This window comes from Apteryx rowi, unplaced genomic scaffold, assembly GCF_003343035.1.
Source record: "Apteryx rowi isolate R43461 unplaced genomic scaffold, aptRow1 scaffold_0, whole genome shotgun sequence".
Classification (NCBI taxonomy): domain Eukaryota; kingdom Metazoa; phylum Chordata; class Aves; order Apterygiformes; family Apterygidae; genus Apteryx; species Apteryx rowi.
In genome coordinates, this window is record NW_020447195.1 from 2,824,556 (window position 1) to 2,839,067 (window position 14,512).

At 42.4% G+C, this 14,512-nt stretch overlaps 2 protein-coding genes across 4 annotated transcripts in view; both read right to left on the bottom strand.

Annotated features, from left to right (window-relative positions):
• The window catches only part of LOC112973216 (opsin-5-like), a 47,327-nt gene extending 35,467 nt beyond the window's left edge, over nucleotides 1-11,860 (bottom strand). Inside the window, exons 1-3 of one of the 3 annotated variants that reach the window (XM_026081215.1) lie at nucleotides 11,787-11,860; nucleotides 11,434-11,590; nucleotides 377-2,132 (exon numbers count right to left, since the gene is read on the bottom strand). The gene's annotated coding sequence lies outside the window, so the exon portion shown is untranslated. Of the gene's footprint in view, nucleotides 1-376; nucleotides 2,133-3,836; nucleotides 4,733-11,433; nucleotides 11,591-11,786 lie in introns of those variants that run through there. The other 2 variants (XM_026080868.1, XM_026080948.1) reach the window with 2 other exon arrangements.
• SPATA2 (spermatogenesis associated 2) lies at nucleotides 4,931-11,859 on the bottom strand. Its single transcript, XM_026081498.1, has 2 exons — nucleotides 11,434-11,859; nucleotides 4,931-8,790 (listed from the first exon to the last, which is right to left on the bottom strand). Exons 1-2 carry the CDS (start codon nucleotides 11,749-11,751, stop codon nucleotides 7,537-7,539), a joined length of 1,572 nt encoding a protein of 523 aa, XP_025937283.1. The 5' UTR covers nucleotides 11,752-11,859; the 3' UTR covers nucleotides 4,931-7,536.
• Nucleotides 11,861-14,512: the final 2,652 nt, after the last annotated feature.

Below are 14,512 nucleotides of genomic sequence, written 5' to 3' on the forward strand. Positions count from 1 at the left end.
ATGCTCCGTTTGCCTTCCTGGCATTAGGAATGCCTCTCAGAGAAACTTCTGGCATTAAGGTCTGGAGAAGAAGTGAATTTAATCATAGTGAAGGATGCAGCATTAGCTGCCCAAAGAGGGGCTTTACTTATTCCAGAGCGAGAGGCACAGTGTGGGGACTAAAGCCCCTCTCCCCCCTAAAAAGCAAAGGTAGAGCATATGCATACAGCCCACTGATTTCTGCTGAGGTGGCCCAAAGCCAGCTTATTAAACAGGCTTGTTACAGCTATAGGAATACATTTTCTCATCTAATACTGCGTGAGAAAGATGCTGGAACAGCTTTGCCTTTTTAGGTCCAGGAATGAAGCAAAAAGGGAGATGGGAATGGCCTTCTCACCTTAGCGCATCTCCCTGGACTGACAGAGGAGCCGCTTCCCGCTGGCATGTTCTGGGGGGACCGAGCGCTTGGAGAGGCGTTCCACAGCAGTGCCGAACCGACTCTTCAGGACGGAAAGGGTTACGGCTTACTCCAGCAATGCAGCCTGAGAAAACAGGTCTTGAACAGGTGATGTGGCAGATGGCATCCTTGTCCCCTTCTGCTTCTGTCACAGAGTCAACCCGTGCTAGCTGCAGCCACCAAATCCGTATAGCCACCCTCCCGCTTGGGCACAGCCGCGCGCTGGTGCTGCCGGGCACAGACAGCGGTCAGCACCTCTCTGCAGGTTCCCTCCGGGGTCACAACACCCCCCTTCCCATGTGAGTGATAACAACAGCCCGCCCTGTACGCCTGGTTGTAACCGAGAGTACCTCCAAAAAACCCCAGCCCAACAAAAACCCAATCTCTTCAGAGTTAGCCACCTCAGCCCACACATGCCAACCAAGCGGGCAAAGCACTGTCAGGTGTCYGCTGGCTCCTAGTGTCACACACTGCTGAGGAGTAGCTGCTACGCAGCTGCTTCCGGGGGGGTGTTTAGATTTCCCACCCAGTCACGCTCCATCTAAGAAAGCAGAGGGAACCTTTGCACCAGGACTCAGCCTGGCACTGACACTTCCCACTGTTCTCCCGGTCTCCAGACAGGTTTCCAGGAGATCCTCTGGCCCTGTGCTAACGTGGATGTCTAACAGGTTTCCTCTGTAGCCTTCAAGAGACCACACAGATTCTTATTATTAGTCAGTAGGTTTCTGCAAACATCGTCTCTGCGAGCTGCTATGGCCCAGCGCCGGGACCACACGCAGGCCCCGGCGCTCCCGGTGGTGCTGGGGACACACGGGGCAGGCCACACAGGAGCGCAGGAGGCCTCTCCTCCTCACAGAGCCGCCTTGTGCGAAGCTCAACACCAATACACTGGTTAGTATAATTGCACTAAGACATGTAAACAGCCTGCTCCTTCTTAGACATGCTGGTTGGTAGCATCTGTTTTGATTAACAGTTAATTTATTAGGGTTTGGGGTTTACACATGCCACTGGCAAAGATCCACAACTAGGTCGCTACAGAAGCTCAGTCTTGCCTAACTGGAAAGTAAACAGCAAAGCAGACCTTACACGTGTGCAGCAAGCGAAAGGCGTGCAGAGACCCCTGCTTCGGTGACGGCAGTTCACCGGTGCTGGCTGCGCTGTAGAAACAAACTGCTGGTTTGTGAAAACTTCAGGTAAGGCAGTTAATTACACACAGACAACGCTACAAACAGGTCTTTCTTACTCCAGGAGAAGCCACATTTTTCTTTCACTAAGGAGTTGCTGAGGAGTTGTGGGCTGGTTTTTCTTTTTCTTTTTTTAAAGCAGGTTGAGGATGAAAAAAAAATAAATCTCAGAACAGTATGACTATCATGAGAATGATTTCTAAAGCAGGAAGCATGACAGCCCCACACCCACAAGAGCAGAAGCAGCTGCCACACTCAAGTTGTCAGCCACACGCTGCAGGTCTGATCCTGCATCGCTTTAATCTAACACGAGCTTTGACATTGTTAATGAGTGAGTGCAGAATTAACTAAGAGGCCAGAACAAGGGAGAACAAACAAAATTAACAGTATTACCCAGGTCAGAAAATATTTCACATCCTCATCTCAAAGCAGGAACTGCAATGACAGAGCCTTACCTGAACAAAAGTGTCATGACCACCACCACCACCACAAAATATCCAGGAGCTGGAGCACTAGGAAAGGATCCCAACAATAAGGAATATTAGTAGTTAAAACAACCTCTGACCTCGTCTGAAGTTACCTACAACATGACTTCGGTGCCTCCCAGATTTTGAATGCTGGAAGAGAAATTTCTTCTTGATGTTAAGAGGAGGAAAAAAAAAGAAACAAAAAAAAGAAATCAGAGCAGGTTGTTTCATTTTTAACTGGAACATTTCCACCTGCCCACCTCTTTTCTGCTCAAAGCTTTTCCRAATTCAGTAGCAGTCTGTTCCTGGCTTTAGGCACAGGCAACATAGGAAGCTGCTTAGTGTCAGCCAGAAAGCCGTAGCCCCTTCGTCTCTGCTACCGCAGCGGGAGGCTCAGGACCGGGGCAGTCGGTTGTAGGGGCGGACCAGCAGCAGTCGTTGCCTGTAACAACGCTGTTCCTCAGGACAGAGAACAGCAAACCCAGCTCTCCGCGCAGGCATCTGCAGCGGCACGGCCTACACACCAGTCCTGGGGGAAGCATTTCTCCTGCATTTGAGAAAGCTTGGAGCAACTCTGTCTCACAAAAGGGCAGAAACCAACTGGCAGCACCCCACTCTTCCCCAAGCAAGGCAGTCTCTGCCCCACTTGCAAGGACCCCCCAGGAGCCGAGCGCCTCTCCTTCTGCAGCGGTCAGGGCAGGAAGGCAGCTCTTCCCAAGAAAGCTCGCAGCAATGCCAGAGTTCCCACAGCCTGTCTCACACTGTGAGAGCAGCAAGGTAGCGTTGGAGGTGAAAAATAAAGAAAAAATATATATATAGGAATTACTCCACTTTGAGCATTGCTGTGTGCCCTAAATTCTTTGTTACAGGCCAATTGCTCTTATGACTCAACGTGGACAGCCGAGGATTACAAGCGCTTTGGCACAGCGTCTGGCTGTAGTTGGCTGCCCAGCAGCAGGCTGTCCTACCTCTAGTGTTGCGCACAGGCTGTGTCGGTGTAGCGCTCTAGATCCCCATCTGAATCAAGGGCCCATTACACAGTATAAAATATGCTAAGACATTTTCAACRCAGAGAGCTTTCAATGCTGTAAGGAACAGCCTTGCTTTCCACACATTAGCACATTGAAATCTGTACAGCAAGTCTGTCAAACAAAGCAGCTGCTCCCCAGCTCTCCTACACTCTCCTCAGACGGAGGAACTTCAATTATGCAGCTTGTCCACAGGATTTTAGAGTTAAAAGAGCTGCTGCTATATCATACAGTTCTGACCTTTTGCCTTCCTCCAGGCACTACGTAAGATCTGATGCACTAGTCTGTTCATTTTCATACTGTGGCTCAACGCAAAAGGTTGCCCTCGGAGTTGGTTATTCACAGCCAGGATGTAGGAGTACAAAACCAGAAAACTACTTTAATTACTGATTCCCTGCCCCTACATTTTCAGGTTGGCAAGATAAGTTGTAGAAAACATTTTCTAGCAGGATGCAATGAACTGTAGAAAAAATAATAATATAAAGTAACTGCAATGCTCAATCTTAATCTCATGCAAGAGCTCAAAGGCACGACCACATCCCATCATTTCCAGAAGGAAGCATGGAACATCTTTCACAAACAACAGCCAGGAACATTTGTAGCCCAACTCACTTGCTGCTTAGATACGATAGTAATGGCCATGCTAAAAGGCCTAATTAACTCCCACTGACTTCAGAGAAGTTACTGAATTAGAGCCAAAATAGGTCCATCATCATGTTACCTTAATTTGCAGTCACCTCCCGCCTTTGTGTCTCAGTCACTCTGGTAACATTACAATCATCACAGCGCTCAGATTAGCTCCTCTGTCTAAACAAACACTGGAAAGGTGAATCTCTTCCCCTAAAAAGATACTGCAGCATAATTAGCAACATGTACTAAATGCTTATAATCCAGAGTCATCCTCCATAAAAGATAAGCTTGAGGAGCATCATTGCAAACTGTCGAGTCTAAACTACTTGAGAGTGTACAGGTTTTTAGACTTCTGTTCAAAGCAAAAGACAAAGCAGACACGCAAACAGGACTGCAATCAGAAATGTCAGACAATAAGTTAGCATCAAGTCATGTTTTATATGCATAAGAAATACATTAGCACAAGCAGCACAGGAGTGTAAGATAAGATTCCCTGCAAGACTATTTTACAGTTTATTTCTTGAGCCTGATCTTTACAGATATACCCAGTACTTTCAGTAATCTCAACAGACTGGAAGATGAGAGGACTTGTGGAAATGGAACATTAGGGGCCTAAGCATTCACCTGGCAGCTTCTGCTAACGTGCTCTAAAGCAAAACACGCACACATACACACACATTCACACAAAACACACCACTAGGTTGGAACTTGACAAATTATCCCGCTCCAAAGCTAGTAGGATGAAAAAGGAGCCAAAAGGCTTAAGTCAAGTGCCAAGAAAATACATCTGTAGTATTATACAACTTCTGCAAAATATAGCTTACATCCGGAAGCTAGTTAGAAAAGCTGCTTATGACACGAAGACTCAAGGCTGGAAATGAATTTAGGTTAGCTTCACACTACACACGAAACCTGTCTCTGCCCTGCTGCACAGACTGCTGACATGTTGGCTCACATGCTCGCATGGAACAAACTGAGTCATGCTGCTAGGACTTGGGGAAAAGGGAAAAAAAAAGAAAGAAAAAAACACTTTTTTTTAAAGAAGCTCTGCATTCTTCAGGCAGTACAGCCAATTTCATAAAGTGGAGGTTCATGATACACACACAGTTGCCCCTTTCACCCCCAGGATTACCCCTGCACACCAGTTCATTTACGCATGCAAAACACAGTTGTGAGACAGCTACATGCACTCAGCTTTAAGAAAAGAGTGAAGCCTTTTCTTAAAGGCCTCTTTATTTTTGAATTCCTTCAAAACATAAGTTAATTTTAACAAATCAGATGCAAAACACCTGCATTTTAAATTAGCATATATTTTACTGTATCAATCACAGCAACCTCATACAGTAAGATACACAAAAATAGAGCATGGTATCACTTCAATTCAACACAGTTTTGTACTACAGTATTCCAAGACATATGTACACAGGACTTTTCTTTTTCAAAGCAAGTATAGTCCCTGCTATGTTCACCGTATAAATTACGTGGCATCACAGTTTTAGTTATTTACTGTAGTGTGAGTAGCCATATGGAAATTGAACTAGTGAACCAGAAGATACATCATATAGCAGCCAAACAGGCATGACACTTCGGAAGATGAACAGAAACAAAATAACCACCGAAATGAAAACCACCCTTAGACTGTATTTTAATAGTAAAATTTTTTGAATTCTTCATTATATACATAATGTATCTACATTTGTGTTATATTTATATATATATTTATATATTTATAAAAAAAACATACAAGATTTTGAAAACCTTAAAATCATTCACCTAAACAATATTTACCGCAACCTTCAGGGTCAGCAAGGCAGTACTTGCCTGGGACATTACGTTCAGTCGCAGTCACTTGATTCAGCGTTTTCCCTGATTGCTAAACATACGCCATTCACTTTGTTTCTTAGTGCAAACTGTACAGGAACTTATTGTTCTCAGCCCTCTGTAAGACTCGGGTTTCATCTATTTCCATACTACTTCTGACACCCATTTATGGCTAAATTATTTTAGCTATTTTACAACATTAGCCTATATAGCTCCCCCCTCTACCTACCTCAACCCCTCCCCCCACCCAAAAAATTTAAGAAAAAAACCCCAATCATTCATGCATGTTTCTGTCACACAGGGATCAATGGATATTTAAGTTTAGAAGCCTAGACTCTAACAACGCTTAAAAAAAAAAAAACAAAAAAAACCCCTAAGTGATTAATTTTAGTGCAAAGTGGACTACATAGTTTACACTTCAGCTAGATTTCTTTACATATTTTTAAAACACATTTAATTCTGCACATCCAATTAGGTTGCCTGATATTTTGTTCTAACTAGCTTGTCTGAATAAAGAAGTTGGAAGGATTCTTGTGGGTTTCCTTTTAAAAGAAGACTAAAGCCTATTCATAATGAGGTGGTTTTTTGGGGGGGTCATACTGTACAGAGATCAGCACAGTGGAGTCCTGGTCCTTAGCTAGGGTTCCTCTGTGCTACAGTAATACAGATAAATATTATTATCTAATTCACATCCATAACTGATGGATTTACTCTAATAGGAGTCACAAATGAGCCCTGATTTTTAACCAGGCTGGTGCTTTACTTGCTGGACTACGCTACAGACTTTGCAGTGAATTTAGAAGCAAGCATAACATTTATACTTACAATTCCCATAACCATAAAGAAAAGTGTGCACTGAGAACCAAAATCCTGCAGGTCTTCGACAAGACTCCAGTTGGCTTAGTGGTAGCCTTATCGGGGGGAGGAGGAGGGAGGGAAATAAGTTGGATTAAAAAAAAAAAAAAAATCTGAGCCAGTAATATCAGTCTGCCACAGTGACTATAAGAAGCTATGAAATACAGTACACAAAAACAAAAAGTCACCTGAACAAATAACCCAGAGAGACTTCATAGTTATAATGATTTTACCACTTTTAAGAACTCAACATATTAAATATTTATTAAAAATAAACTGTTTCCAAATTACCTATTTACAGTACAAAGAACAGTATTTAATACATGTGCAACAGAAAGTAAATAAAATCAGTACTCATCTGGAAAGACAACACTCCAGGCATAATTTAAGTGACATGAAAACGGGTTCACCTTTTTAAAATACCATACAGTAAAAACCAGTAGGATGATATTGGCAACACTAGAAAATAAAGCACATACTGTTCAGATTCAGATTATATAAGCTTGAGATAAACAACTGGGTGATAAGGGGAGAAGGAAGAAACAAAGATGAAGAGATGCTGTGGTGTTTGCATTTTGGAGATCAAGAAATGCAGACACACTTCAAAAAATGAGTCCTTGTTGGCAAAACAAGCCATTCACATATTTCTTGCACATTTTAAAAGTCATACTTTATCAAAAACCGGCAGTAGTTTCATAATCCATAGAAAATGAGATTTTTTTTTTTTAGTCTTTATTTTAAAGCCTTACATGGTTTTATTTGGGCAAGGAGATGACTACAATGTAATAGAAAGGTGTGATGTCACTTTTCTAAAATGCAACAGCTGCCAAGTTTTAAAGAAAAAATGTGCTCTTCTCCCCAATTTAAATTGAAAAGTAATGATCAGTTAGAAGTTACCTAAATTATAGCAGCATGAATTCTAACATATCTGCAGCATCTGCGAAGCCACAAAAATCAAGAACTGGCACCTGATCACTGAATCACRGTTCCAAACATTTGGGCATGTCGTTTTCCTAAGAGGTCAGTGTATTTTCTTATCGGTGGAGTCAGAACACTAGTTATGGTAGCCCTTTCCCCTCCCCTTTGCCTTCCCCTCCCCAACAGACTATTCAGGTCTATCTGTAAACTACATGGGACAGCTGGGCCGACTTATAGTTTAACTGATTGTTAGGCATGAACCTGTGAAGCTCGCTTTTTCTACAGCAGGGATCGTAATAGTAAGCATTGAGGCAAGTGTCACACGAGACCTTCGAACAAAACGTGCAAGTGTTTGCAGCTCCAGATCGGTTACAAAAGCCACAGCGCGAGGTGCCTGAAGGTTTGGATTTGGAGCTGAACTGAGAAGCTCTCTCTTGACTCTGAGTCTGTGATGTGTACTGAGATTTCTCTCTTAAAGCAGATGCAGGAGACAAGCCATCATTTGGAATCGGTTTGATTGAATAGGTGCTCTGTTTCACTGCTGGATATTCCTGCCGGCAGTTAAAGAGATTGTCACACTTTTGGCAAACGGAAGTGCCACAAGGTACGCCACAGTTTTGGCACTTGAGGGAAGCTGTCTCTTTGGCTAGATGCGTGCGTTTGTGGTAAACAGGGTTGGCATCATTTTTTAATACCCATACATCAGGCTTAATAGCTTCTTGTCTTTTAAAATTTAACATACTTCTAGAATCAGGATCAGTATATAAATCTAAGTCTTCTTGAGCAGAAAAATAGGAGCTATAAGGWACATTTGTTCTTAACATGCCATTGTGATGAGATGAAGTTGGCAAGAATTCATCTGAACACCCATGTGGGGAGCTTGACATTGTCAGAAGAGAGGGTGATGGTCGGATAATTTCATCTTTAATGTCATCTTCTGCATCAACTAAAATTGGTTCTTTCCTGAGACTCAAGGAGCTCATCAAAGGTGGTTTCTTATTTTCCCAATAATTATCATACGTGTCCACTGATTTAGAAGGCTTGCTCACTTTTGGCTTGAAATAATCTTTAGAGGCCCTTTCACTTGCTGATTTCTGAAGTACCATTCGTGCCATGGAAGTATTTAAGTTTTCTTTACACTCTGCACGTCGTTTCATGGCTTCTGAGCAACCTCGAACATCTTCACTGCTATTTTTTCGTTCGTTTATGACATCAACCTCTGAATAACCTTTATCCTTCACTTGCAAGTGAATTTCAAGAAGCTGCTCACACTCCACTTTGGCCAAAAAGAGTTCAAACGAAACCATTTTCACTTGAATGGAATCAACCTGCTCTCTGAGCTTATACATTGTTCCCAGTTCTTGCACATAACCCATGTAGTTCAGAATCTGCCTTACATCATCTTCAGTTAGAGTAGATTTTACATAATAAACAAAGGGTCCTGTGTAGGTCTGGGGAGGGGGGGAAAAAATAGAGGAAAACTAGGTTACCAATTCAGTGGTGGACTAGATGTTCAGATAATTCAGTGATGGATACTATATAATCAAACAGAAATAATAACGATAGTGAACGCATGCAACTTCCATGGCAAGATGTATTCCATTTCTGCATCCCTCCTGTTCAACAGATGGAAATTCTGCATGAGGCAGATTCAAAGTAGGAGAGTTTTCATTCAAATCGAAATCCTGATTAGCATAACGGCCTCCCTGTTGATTTAAATCAGTAGCTATACACCGACATTAACTTTTATATGAACCAGACAGGTTTTTGTTTACAAGCAAGTTTACCATAAAGGGTAGAAAGGCAGAGATTTCACGTATTTCCCCTGGACAAGGAGACAGGCAGAGATAATGCAATAATTGCAAGTTCTGGTTATTTGCTTACCAAAGTCCTTTTCAATTCGGCTTTAGATATACTGAGGTGAGGGGTATTAGTAAAAATCCCAGCAAACTATTTGAGAAACTTGAGACTCAAGGTGTGAAGGCTGCATTACTTATACTGTTTACATTAAAAAGAAAAGTTTTCTTTATTATCAAAGTTCCTATAAAAGAAGAGATATTTACAATTTACAATTCAGACTCGAGGAGCAATTCTAGGGAAACATGGATTCTGCAACCTTAGCATAATTTGTGGACTAAATCTAGAGCTCTAACAAGAGCTCACTAGCTCATATATACTGCAGGTAATATTGTTGACATGCATCAGATAAAACCTGCTGTAAATATTAAATTATGAAAGACAGAAGTTGTCTAAGAAGAACAGAACTAATTCTCTGGAACACAAGTTAGCCTTACACGTTATACACACTCATAGAAACGTTCTGGATCGATTTTAACTGGGGCCTACTAAGTTATATATCCATTCACCCCTATAAGCTGAATTTCCCAGTCTGAGGAATTCAGTGTTAGCATACATGCTGATCACTCCTTTGAAATACTGGCACTGTGACTGGAGCATCCGGACCCATGTTTTAGGCTATGGAACAGTCCTCAAAACATTTTATTTTCAGTTTTGGGACCTCTTAGAACTTCCTCTCAAGTGCTTTGTATAAGCAAGTATCTAGTCTGGAATAATTCAGGGGAGATTTTAAAATAGTAACCCAAGCAACTAAGGCTAGATAGTTTCAAGTTCAGATGCACATGCCAAACCACAACCAAAGCTGAAGTCCCTCACTTGGAAAAGCAAAATGAAATTGGGATAATATTTCAGAGTATCTGGATAGACTTAGCCACCTTCAGTACTATGAACAATAAAAACTTTTACCACTTTAGTGTACTATTACTACACAATTTTGAATGGCTGTTTTCTTTACTCTTAAACTAGGTCAAGAATTTACAGGGAAAAAAAAACCAAAACACACAGATAAACCAATTTGCAGGAGTTGGTTCCCTTAGCACCTGGTATACCTGAGCTGTGTTCTCACCACAGTTCAAATTGTTTTTGATTGCAAGCAGGAACAGTTTGGCCATCATATCCTTGTGTAAAACAAATGTTAGATCCACAGTGCACAACCAAAGTCAACATCAGCAGCACATCAAGAGATATCCTGCATGGACCAGCCAGCATTTCAAAAGCCTGAACTTAGGCATAATGATGAAGCAGATCTATGCAGAAATCTTGAGAAATGAAAGCTTYCCCTTAAGAGAAACAGAGAACTCAAACATTCCATTAATGTCCAAATTCTCTACCGAACTGTGAAACAGCATCTTTTAAGAAAGAAAAAAGAAAAAAAACAAAACACCCATCACTGGTACAAGCAACCCACAAAGCACTTTAGACACTTATGCCAGAAATGTTTTTAATCCAACATCAGGTTTCAAAACAGTTAAGTCACCTGTAACATTTATCACTGAAATGCTGCAGCAGCTTTGAACAAGCACATAAGGACAAGCAAAAGATAAAATAGAAAATCGACAGCAGAGAACCCACTAGCTGACTTCCAGCATCCAAACCAAGCAATATATAAGTTCCTACTTTTCACTCCGAGATCTTGGCATAGGTAAATAATTTAAAAGTACATTAAAATCAAAGCTTCATGAGTTGAGAACTCACAAGCAAGTAAAAGATATTCTTGAAGCTATTATTTCAGAGACGTTTGTTCACCGTTATTATATAACTTGTGGGAACCTCAGCAACGCATCTAGTTGAAAGCGTGGACTGATTGTTAGTGCTTGTGCTAAATTAATAGCCGATGCAGTATAAAGAACAAACTCTGAGTGAGCTTACATGCAACCTAATCACTCACCCTAGTAAAAGCATCGCCAAGTAGAAAGTAAGGCATAGCAGCAGGATAATCTGAACAAAACCATTAGATAAGTTCTTCCTCTATTTTATGGTTATTTTATGAATGCAGACAGGACTTTGACTTCCACTGTCTGGATACTCTCACCAATATAAAATCTACATATTTTCCATCTAACCTTTCCTACGGCTTCTGTTTACCAACTGTATACAGTTGGCAAATGTAAATATAAACATTATGCTGTTTTAAGAGGTGGAAAAAAATCTTTAAAGGAAATGCATGAAATGTGCCCCCACCCCCAAAAAAAGAAAAGATCGTGTTCTTGCTACTGCCACATAGAAAAATGTCTTACCTTAATATTTTTGAACTCCTTTTTCCAGGGGTAAAGGAAGAGATTAATTCCAACTGTCTCGAGCATGCTGAATGCATTATGGAGAGAATGTAAACTTGAGGATTTCAGAGATCTCAGGGAGTTTTCAGCCATCTCATAAAATTTTATCAACCGGAATCTATAAAAGGGATCAATTTTGGGAAGGCAAAGTAAGGCTGACGCTGCCACTCGTAAATATTCATCATTAATAGGACGCTGCTTGCTGTCAGAGGCATTCAATTTGCATTCATGGAACTGTACATACTTCCTAAATAAATCGTCTTTATATTTTGTATCCATTGAAATCAGATTTTGTCTCACACTTGGGCAGCTACCTTGTCTCTTTCATGGTTATTCCGCAGTGGGCTGATTATCTGGCATTAAAAATCTTCAGTAATGGCAACTCTTCTGGAATAAAAATTGAAAAAGAGACAAGTCATCACAGTTGCATAAATCCCAGATGTCGATAGAATCTATTTGCCTCACAGAGTTCTATAAAATGGTTCACAGTGCAGTGGCTCCCAGAGCAGACTCTTTAGGGTTCTGAAAAAGCACAAGAGTCTACGGAAATTTGGTGTCCTCCTTTTCATTGCCATTCTCTGCTCCTTTCCCCAGTTATCTGTCTAAAACAGAGCACAAGAAAGCTAAATCGGGCAAGGCACTGAGAGTTTGGTACTAGAAAATTGGTGGAGATTCAAGTCCACATTGAGGATTTCTTGGCTAAGAGAACAAAAGCAAAGCTAACTCACAGCAAAAGACTGAAAGAAAAAGCAGGGATTTTTAGGGTATCTTCTCTTTTTCTTTTATTGTGCCCTTATGATTCAAACAAATTGTACAAACATGATTATAACCAGTCACTGTTCTRTTTTGTTTGCCCCACACAGAGATATAAAGGTACAAAATCCCACAAAAAAGTTTCTTTCTGTTCAGATTGGGAAAGCACTTATTTCTCTTCTTGCTAGTGGCACAGGATGGGCCCATACAGCTAGGCAGATTAATACACTTAGCCTTTCTACTCCTGACACGCTCTAGGCTTCTGACYGCCGCTCACTCTATCCAGCGGCACACGCAGGCCATCGCTGTGCTGGGAGCACACTGCTGCCATCCCCTAGAGCGCACGCAGTGCACATGCCCCTGAACACTGCCGAGCACAGCCAAAGTTTCAGCCCAATGCTGGCGGTTGCAAATAAGATTGTAACTTTTTCAAGAAAGCTGCATCTACCATTTTTAATTGCTTTATTAGAATAGAGCAAAATCATTTCTGTTTTTGTGTCATTTATATTTTTGTTTGCAGAGCTGGTAGCTTTTACATATTACTGTCTATGTATTTTCATCTCACCGAGTTCTCATCTCCTATACAGGAAAAGCTGGTAAGGAAAAAAGCTTCCTAACACTACTAAAGCCAAGGTAGCTAACAGGTCAACAGACTCCATATAGATTACTTGAGGAATTGTGATCAGAAAGCAGATCACAGGCTTTTTTTATTATTACTATTTTTATTTAAATGAAAGCACAGTCCTAGGCCTGACCAACTTCCCAGCTCTGAACCAAAAAACTAAAATAAAAAAAATTGTTTCAGTTGTAGTCAGTCTGAAACAGCATTTTAGAAAGACCTCCCACCCAATATTGATTTCAGCAGCTATAATATTACTGATTATTTTAACAGAAGCCTATGGGGACCTTAAAAGTCACTCTTAAGTGCAAGATGAACTGAATGAAAGGAGCCATAACACACATGCATGGCAAGAAAAAAAAAAAGGCAGAAACAACAACAACAACATCAACAGCCTAGCAACTAATATTGCTTGATGAAAGGATGTGCTTAATGACAGCACTGTGTGGGAAAAGTTAACTAGCAGTTCAAATTCTGCTCGAAGGCATACTGCTCTTGGTCTTTCCACAACCAGAAATGCACTGATGTCAAGAGAGAAGCTGTGAATCACAGGAAATATGGAGTTCTAAATTAACATCTTAACATAAGGGGCAGAAGTAAAAATGTAATTCAGTCCTCGCCACAAAGAGTTCACTTGTCTCCCTCCTAGACATTTCCCCTTTAATTTGTGTAAGATGAAGCCCGCAGAGGAAAAACAACAAAATTTCTGTTACTTAGCAAGAACAGCAGTAAGGGTCCTACGAGAGAATTTCTGAGAGAGATCTTGGTTTGACGCATGAATAACGCCCTTAGGATAAGGAATGATGTTGTGTTGGTAAGGAGTCGGATTAAGTAATAGTTCTTCCATCCCTAATGTTGATAGCTACTTAACAAAACAGCTTGGTTCGATGAACAAGACAACATGCTTAGGAAAGTCCCTGAAGAAAAAGAAAGTCCTTCATCAAGACCTTATGAACTGTGACATTCAAAGCCATTGCCAGCTCTGATTATGACTTGCCATTTGTACACGTGCCAGCGCTCACGCGGCTGAAAAATAAAACAGGACAAACGCAAACAAGCCACCAAGGCCTCGCAGAGCCGCTCCTCCCTTCGCGCGTTCACAGGGGGAGCTCCCAGAAGCAAGGCCTCCTCCCCCGCGAGCCCTCGCCCCTCACCAGGCAGCCTCTAAACAGTTAAGAGCCATGATGACAGGCCTCGGTAAAAACCTCACTATGCAAAGAGGCACAGAAAACCAGAGCTTTGAGAAGCACAGGGGCTCACGGAACAGATGGAGTAAGTGCTGCTTCATTACAGGTTATTGACTGAGAGCCTCAGGATTTCAAGCGGGCGTAACAAGTTCCGATGAGCGCCTGGTCCCACTGGCCGGGCAGGAAAGCGCCGCTGCCCGCCCGCGACGGCAGGAAGCGGGCCGAGGGCGCAGGAGAGGTCCGGCGCCGGGCTCGGCGGCGCGGGACGGGACGGCAGCACAGGGCAGGCCCGCAGCCCGCTCCGCGCCGAGGGCGGCGAAACCGCGGGCCCTCGCCGAGCACCTCCCGGCCCCGAACAGCGGAGCTGCCGGGAAACACCGCAGCACACGGGCGCCGCGGGGAACGAAACGGCAGCGCAGGGGCGAGCAACGCGCCGAGGCGAAGCCCGGCCGCGGGGCCGCCGCGCCGCCGCAGCGGACAC